An 8,742-nucleotide genomic window follows, 5' to 3' on the forward strand; every position below is an offset into this window, starting at 1 on the left:
GGTCGTTCCAAATTTTGAATCAAACCGGAAACCGAGATGATTGATATGAAACCGGAAGTCGGAGTGATTGATGATTGATGATCGACTTGTTTAACGAAATGAATCATGAGTCATTTGATTCACCTAGTGATTCAATCTTTTTGATCGAATCGTTCATGATCGACCCATCACTACTTCGTTACCTGTGATTGCGATCACTGAGGAGAATCACTCATATAAGTCAGCCATGATTTGTGGAGCTGCTATTTCTGCTACTTTGTCCAATTCCAATTAATGATCTCTCCGTAATAGGAACGAATAAAATAATTGAAAATTGGAAAATTAGGCAAACTATTTTTTTGAGGGAATAATTCTGACTCTTGAGTTTATATTACGATAATTAAGTAAATTTGATATGGTAAAGGAATCGATAAGTGGCAGTCATTAAAATCCCATCGGCATTTTTTCAAACATATTTTATATTCAAACCATTATGATTCAAACTGTTAGCTGTATATTTGGTATGGAATATCTTATTCGTCATAAAAGATGAATGAGACATCCTTTATTATACTGTGGGTAGCAGTGGTAGCAATCTTCACCGCATTCACAGTCTCAGTGATTTCGAGTATTCAGTGATTTAGTCTGCGGCAGTGATTGGCTACTTCTCTTCAATCACAGGTAGCGATATATCGCTCATCAATTGGTAGCTGCCTGTGCTATCTTCACCGAATCCAGTGATCCAATCACAGTGATTTCGAGTATTAACCCTTAACCTGCTCCCATCATCCATAAGTGATTGCCTTAGCAGACTTCCCCCATCGTCTATCGACGATTTGAACTATGCTTCTACTCTCTGTGACAATAGGTGCTTAGAAGTTCTTCCTTTGACAAGTAGATGTCATGTGGACATCTTTTACTCCTCTTTTTATTTTTATTATCCTTCAGTAGCCGCCAGGAACCCTCAGTAGCCTATTTCAGCTTATTTGCCCAGTTAAAGGATTAAGTCACCGACAGTGACTGCTACTATACAGTAACTGTGATTCAATCACTGTTAGTTATATATCGCTTATCACTATTGGTGATTTCATTTACCGTTATTCCGAACTGTTGGCGAGTGGGCAGTAGAGAGCTTGTAGCCAATCAGAAGCGCTACCCCTTCCACTTCACCGTTCCCCTTCATCCCCTTCCCTTTTCCCCTCCGCTCCCCTTCATACAACCGACCAGTGGTACCAGTCCGTGGAAATAACTATGTGAGGCTGTACGAGCCCAATCTCCACGGATTAAGTTTGGCTGCACTGCGAGCTGGAGAGTGATGTTCACTGCACAAATGTCTGAGAGATACTGCGGCCTCGTACGCACTTTCACCTGCAACTCTTCTGTGATTGGCTAGAAGAGTGGGTGGGTCTCAAGCGTGTTCAAGGTCACCCGCCAGCAGTTAGGAAAAAGGGTATAATGATTTATCGGTGCTATTGTTTTGCCTAGTCATCCATTTGTGTGTTATTGTGCACAAATGCGACTCAGTCGTGATATGCTTGAGTTAATGAATACTTGTGGATGGCATATCTCACAATAGATTGTGAGCTGCAATTATGGAAATGGACAATTGTGATCGATACAGAGGTATCCCATCAGAGATTGGTATTATCTTCTAATCAGGCATGATTGCTGTGCCTTAACAGAAATGATTTCAATTATTACTTGCAATGGATTATACAAAAAAATACCAAGGAAACCATTATTGAGTTTCTTCACGTATCATTCCAATCTTGATTGGCGTGATGATGTCACCAATATGTGGCCATTGCATAAATTACTAATAATATTGCTGACATGTTGCTAGTATGTTGTTCCAGCTAAAGCTCCCAGTCTGGCAGCATTTTTTACCTCTGATTTCTGGGTTTTTTCTGCCATAGCACTGTTATCCTCATCCTTTATCTGTTATGTGCTTCTATCCCAATTTATAGATTATTTTGCATTGCGCATCTTAATTTTCTGAGTCATTATTCATTAACTTTACATGTCACAAATCTAGCAATAAGTTTCAATTGGTTTGTGATTTTTTAAAAGAAGAACCTTATCCCAGGTCGCACTTCACATAGTGCTAAAATGTTGAACTTATTGGCAAAATGAAGTATGTCATTGTAAGATATTGCCAATCTTATTCATCTCAATCAAATGTAAGGTATTTGATATTTGTTCACCGTATTTAAGAACCTTAGGGCCATAATGTGTGAAAATTCCAGAGAAGAAATTTCTGATTCCTTGACTAAGATTCGATCTTTTAATGTAAATTAATGGCGAATTTAATACTTGGAAAAGGTGAATATTTTGTATGTATAGTTAAGTAGGAAAACGGTATAATGAGTGAAATAGGTTTTTTTTTACAAGGGTATAATTTCAGGTCTATATGTTGAGTTCAAGTTGGTCAGTACTCAATTCTCACTCATGCTCATACCTTACCCTAAAGCCACTATTTTTCATGCATAATTCCTTTTCTTCTCATGATGTTCTTTAGTACCATGTTTTTTTATCCTACATGTGTTAAATTATTTTAATCCTCTTTATTCTCTTGTGGTTCCTTTTATCAGATTTTGACTGCATCTTGACAAACTTGAATTTGGATCGCCTTGAGCGGGGGAAATACAGATTGCCGAATGTAGAGTTGGAAAGAACTCAGAGTATTTTAAAGAGAGCCCTCGATGCCGAGAAAGGAGTGGGACAGAAAACTCCTCTCACAGAAGAGCACCCTGATGGCCGTGAGTCTTTTGTTTTTCTAGTTTACCTATTTCAGCTTATTTTATTTAAATAAGTGGAAATTATCTTTTGATCCAAATAAAAATTCATGAATAGTTCCAAGGATCACTATTTTTCAAAAGTATTTAATCACCAGCATATTTTCCCTCAGCGTACAAGTAATATTCTATCATTGAAAGTATTATTTTCCTTGCTCGTAAGGAAATGGACATACTTCAACTCCAACATTACCGTCAAGCACATGCATTGCTCTATGATGATGACATCTATATTGATTTTTTGTGATGCTATGATTAGTCTTTCTGAGTGCAATGCTTATTTTGAATATGATGAGGTGTTAATGGTAATTAACTTTTCTCAGAGTCTTCTCTTTTTCATCTTATAGCCCTGGGTGAGATTTACAAATTACAGTGGATACATCTATCTTACCAAAAATATAATCAATGAAATCTCGATATTTTTAGTATTTTGTCATTGCTTCAATAAATGATTTCTATTACTTATTTCGTCTGGTCACAATAGTTATTTTTATATATTTTAACATACAGCATTAGGTGTAAAAAGAATTTCCCATTCCACTATTCTTGCCTCATTATATTAGGTTTACCATTTAAAATATTTTTATCAATGTTTGAGCATGCCACCCTTCACCATTAACTTTTCCCAGCTGCAAATTTTTTCAAATGGCTTTTAAATCAGTACAGTAAATGGATTGTGAGTCTGAAGTTGTTGATTTACCTGAAGCACTCTTCTTCGTCTGCCGCTTACGAATAATTTTCTCTCCCAGTCGACCTCTCCCTCTATCGGGATGAATCTCAGCTGAAGAAGAGGCGGAGTGCACACCGTAAGAGTGGTGCCTCAAAGACAAAGAGTGGGGATGAGGCCAAAGACAAGCAGGCTGACGGCAAAGAGAAAGAATCTTCATCATCATCCTCGTCGTCATCCGAAGACGAGGCCGCGGACGCCGATGAGTCGCCAGCCAAGAAGCCCAAGCGGGAGAAGAGAGCAGCACCGCAGGCGCCAAAGGAGTCGTCCACTCCTGCCACGCCGAGGGCGAGGGGAGCGAGGGAGACGGGGAAGCGGAAGGCCGGAGCAGAGTCGGAGGGCAAGGCGAAAGCGACGCCCTCCTCGGCCGTGGCCTCCAAGAAGAGGAACAACAGCTCGACCCCCGCGAGGAAGCGCCGGTCGGAGGCAGCGGCCGCCCCCGCAACACCAGCGACCACCCCAGCGAGGGCGACTCCTGCACGAGCCACAAGGAGTACGTGCCGCAACATATGAATAGTTTCTTCATGGCTTTTCCCAACCTCATTGTAATTGATGATGACTCTCCCATCAACTGTCGACAAATTGTTGGCATGGTTCTCCCCTGCCCCACTCCAACACTTTTCCCTCCCCCATCTAAGCATACAGATAGGCCACGGAAGGGACAACTTTGTTGCTGACTGTTTTGGCCTAGTTTGGACATTCGTTATTATATATATACATATAAAGACCTCCCGCTCCTTCATTTTGAGGGAATTTTTGTGAAGTACCTATCTTTCCAGCCACCATTGTCAGCATAAATTGTGGGTGTTTGTGTTTACTGTCAATGTTCTTGTTGTGTTTTTATAGTTAGCCAGAACCCTTAAGGCCATGTTGAATACTTGATAGAATTGGTTTCATCGCACGTGCGTGACAGTTTCCAGGCCATTGTTAGCATTTGACTACTTAAGATTCTCTTCTGCCTCATAACCTCAATTTACCATCTTTAACTGTTTTTATACATCAATTATTACTTGAATTGTTTTCTTTTGAAATTTCCAAATTTTATTATTAAGGCCCTTTTAATTGTTTTAAGTTAAGATTATTATTTATCAATGTAATTTGGATATGCAAGATCTAATTTTTCCACTTTATGATTGTAGTTGACGAAGTATTTACTTTTAATTATATCATTTTGCTTTTTCATTGTTTTATTTGTTGGCTTCTCACTTGCATTTTTACCTCTATATGACTTTTAAGCTATTCCGTATTTTAATTCTAAAGTTACATATCTGCTATTGTGATTAGCCCTTATAAAATTTATACTTTGCTATCAGTAATATCTTAAGTTATTAGTTATAGATATTTATTATTTTTCATTTCGAAAGCTGACTTAAGTTGCTTTTTAATTTTTTTATTAAGATGACCTTTCATTTTATTAATTTTTGATTACGATCATTTTGCTTTTTTACCCTGACTATCATTGGCTCTCACTGTTTCTTCCCCCAATAAAGGCCCAAAAAGTGCACCTGCGCCCAGTCGCAAGGAGAGAAGCCGAGTGAAAGAGGCACGCAAGAAGCCTGGCAAGAAGGCATAGGATGACATGCGTGTCAGTGTGAGCAAGAAGGAGGGGAAGGGTTGAAGGAAGAGGATGCTATGAAGAGAGGGAGGAGGGAAGACGAAGGGGGCATTTTGACCCGAGGGGGGGAAGAGGAGGGTGTCAAGGGTTAGGGCAAAAGATAGATAAAAAGATTATAACAAGTGTTTGTTTTCATGCGCTTGCGCAACTGTTTGTGTACGTGTGTATGCTTGAGAGATGGACTGGTTTTCAGAAATGGTGAGGTGGTGAGCTGTTGTTTTTGTTGCGTGTGAGGCATTTTTTGAAAGATGGGGAGGGTAAGGGCTTTGTTTTTCTTTAATTCAAAGGGTTTGACGGGGGACAATCCCGTGCTGTTCAGCCACGTACGTATAATATTAGCAGTTGTTGTGTATGTGAGAGAGAGGGTCGGAATGGTAGATCTGAAAGTTTCTCTATAAGTCAGAGAGAAAAAAACAGTTCACATATTGCGCAAAATGGCGTGTCTTTGTGTGTTGTGTGTGTGTGTGTGTGTTGTGTGTGTGTGTGTGTGTGTGCGTGCGTGTTGGTGTGAATCATTTGCGTGATGGAGGAAAGATTGTCTGTGCGTGAATGAGAGAGTTTTCTACTCTATATGATTCTGATGGTTGATGGTTTCTTCCTTTTTCGACTCATTTTTTTAAAAAATCTGTATTCTTGTGCCCCTCTCTCCACCTCACATGGAGCCAGAAAAAAATACACAAGATTTTAAAATGTATGTGTGTTCTGTGTGCGTTCAAAGCCTCACTAATTTACATTGGCTTTTTGTGCCATAAATTTTCAGGAGGAGTACCTTTTTTTTAACAATTTGTTTCCAATTATTTTTTTGAGGTGTGGGTCAAAAAAAATCTGCTGTCTGGGTAGAAAGCTGTAAATGTTTGGTCCTCTTTGTTTGTTGTGAGGAATATTGAAAGTTGAAGAGCCGAAGACTTATGGACTGTGTTTGATTATTGAGCGAAACGGAATCCCTTCATTCCCCCTTCTATTATTTCTCCCTCCTCCTTCTGAGTTTTATCCCTCTCTCTCTCCGTCGATATTTCATTCGTAAGGGGATTCGTCCCCTAATATCGGTGAAAATTGGGGCCAAGCGAGGGCTGGAGTTGATTACAAAAGCCCGACTCTGTTGACCCCTCCCAGAAGTGCACTCATGTTCAGCCGTTTCAATGACACAGTACAAAAAATGGGGAGGGAAGCGAGTGTTATTTCCCGCCATTGGTCAAAGCAAACACCTTTGCACACTTTTAGATCTAGGCTACCTAGTTGGTAATGATTAAAACAAAGAGGCGAGGAGGATGAATTGAGAAGAATGTTTGAACTTTAAAATTGTCTCTGGAATCACGATGTTAAAGGAAAAGGTTGTATGCGATAGAATCTTTCTCCTCAGGGTCTATATCTGGAAAAATGGTTTATGTGATTGTTTGCAGCATTGAGAATACAGCCTGTTTTAAGGATGTGTGCCGGCTGCTCATTGATTTGAAGTGGAGACTTTACCTTTCATGTTCAAGAAAGCTGTGTAGTCATACCCAAAATATGGTCTCCCTTGTCACATGCAGAATAGTTGTCAACTTTGTCTCCTCCCTGTTTTGAAGTGGCACTGGTAGCATTTTGTCGGAGTAATTCACCATCCTGAGAAGTGATCGGCTCAGCTTGTGGTCTAGATTCATGTTCAGTTGATTACACATGGAACCTGGTGCAGTGTTACCATTATGAAGGTTGATAATGTTTCATTTTGAAGATACATGCATTAGGGGTTAATTATTCCATATTAATTGCCGAGCACCATGCCAAGATCTTATGACAAATGCAACTAACTAGTGTATCCAGAGATGGGAAAATATCACTGAGTGAGTACAGGCTAAACTACCTGTGGATGGAGCAATTCATTTGAGTGTTCGTTGGATGGATGTAGACCCATTGAGAAAGAACAACACCATATTGTATTTGTGAGTAATATTAATATAATCTGAATATTGAAAAACCAAGGGATTTTTAAGGTAGAAGACAGTACAGTATATAACCAATGATGTTGAACATAACTTCACCCACGAAGTTTGCTTATTGTAAAAAAATGAAGTGGTATTTTGAAGACTTGTGGGTAAATACTGCCAGTGGCGTGTTTCAATTAATATGTTGTGCAAAGTGACAAATTGATGACTAAATTCCAAGTACTCTGTAGGGATTTTATTACTGAGAAGAGAATAGGAAGGAATCTTTTGGTCTTGAGCATAACACATTTATGGAAAGGAGAAGTATATAAATTACATAAATATATATATGCATATTTAGACTCCTGTTTGATGTGATTATGCCTGAAATCAGGAAATTTTTTCTTGTGAATTTAACAAAATGGTGGGTAGATTTAATATTCTTTGTTAGTTATTTTCAGTGAAAATACTTGACGGACATTATTACTTTTATCTATTTGAGGTATGTATTAAGTCTTGTAAGCATTGATAAAATAAAAGTGTCCCCATTTTGCGAATTTTTAAGATGTTCACTTGCACATTTGTCTTTTATGTGAAGTTATCATCTCTATTATATTGCTGAGATAGGAGTAAGAAATAAGTTTTTGTAGGTAGCTTTTTAACCTCTATTTACAGCGCGAATCTTTTTCCTGTTTGTTTAGCACTGAATGAAGGAGTTTGCACCCTTGTTTCCCTTATCCTTGATGAGCCGCTTGCCGAAAGCCATCCCCATTTTTCCCCCAGAATGTCTTGTTCCCTTTGGGTCCCCAATCTCAACGTCCCGTGGCATCCTGAGGCTAGGGTAGAGCAACTGTACAAATGGTTGATTTCATTCCCCTCCCTTTCCCTGTTGGTATTACGTTTTAGCTTTACCTCCTCTTCTGTGTAGTCAAGTGCTTGTTATTTTTTTTTGCCTCAGCTAACTCACCCCCTCAAATTCTCACCACTTCTGAATATGAAGAACACTCCTTCAGTGGGTGTTGAATCATCCTAGGAACCGTGGAGTAAGTAGGTGTTTGCATTGATGGTAAATGGGGATATCTTGTATCTCAATCATGTTTGTTTCAAGAGTTTTAAAGATTTATTCAGATAGCACCCTATGTTTTATCTGTAAGCTTGTTCATTATGTACTGTCAATCTTGGGTGAGAAAATCGTAGACAGTGAACTTTCGCTCATAGTAATGTGGTTTGATATTAAAGTCAATGGTCATCAGATCAGAGGTTTTTGTTATTAACTTTCAGCATGGATCATTGCATACATTTCACCAAATGAATTACCATCGTATCACATGAAATGTTAAATGTATTGACCAAAAAAATTAGCACTCTCCTTTAAGACAAATTACTTCCAAAATGTTATCTGGAAAATCGTGTGAATCGATATTTTATATACAAATGTGGTTTTGTGTTTTGTTTCTGTTCTGTGAATAGTGCAAACATTATGACATCAATAAGGAGGGGGCGAGAGGGCATGTGTAAACCACAAGATTTTATTTTTAAATTATGTACATTAAAGTATTAATAATGTAATTATGACTTTAATTCTTCTAGAAACCTTCATTATGTCGTGTTATATATCCCAGTTTACTAATTGTGATCATTTCAGTGAGGGACAGATCATTTATTGAATGGATTGTTGTTCTTGGGTAACAACTCTGTAGTTCTTTGTAATTTAGTTGAATGTCC

General features: G+C 38.5%; 1 protein-coding gene across 2 annotated transcripts in view; it reads left to right on the top strand.

Moving 5' to 3' along the window:
- LOC124157933 (nascent polypeptide-associated complex subunit alpha, muscle-specific form-like) overlaps positions 1 to 8,362 on the top strand; it is a 36,360-nt gene extending 27,998 nt beyond the window's left edge. For both annotated transcript variants that reach the window (XM_046533032.1, XM_046533033.1), the window contains exons 10-12: positions 2,571 to 2,738; positions 3,524 to 3,994; positions 4,992 to 8,362. In XM_046533032.1, coding sequence (XP_046388988.1) covers positions 2,571 to 2,738; positions 3,524 to 3,994; positions 4,992 to 5,074 — 722 coding nt within the window. In that variant the 3' untranslated portion in view covers positions 5,075 to 8,362. The remainder of the gene's footprint in view (positions 1 to 2,570; positions 2,739 to 3,523; positions 3,995 to 4,991) is intronic.
- The last annotated feature ends 380 nt before the right edge of the window (positions 8,363 to 8,742 follow it).

This window comes from Ischnura elegans, chromosome 4 (genome assembly GCF_921293095.1).
Source record: "Ischnura elegans chromosome 4, ioIscEleg1.1, whole genome shotgun sequence".
Taxonomy (NCBI): domain Eukaryota; kingdom Metazoa; phylum Arthropoda; class Insecta; order Odonata; family Coenagrionidae; genus Ischnura; species Ischnura elegans.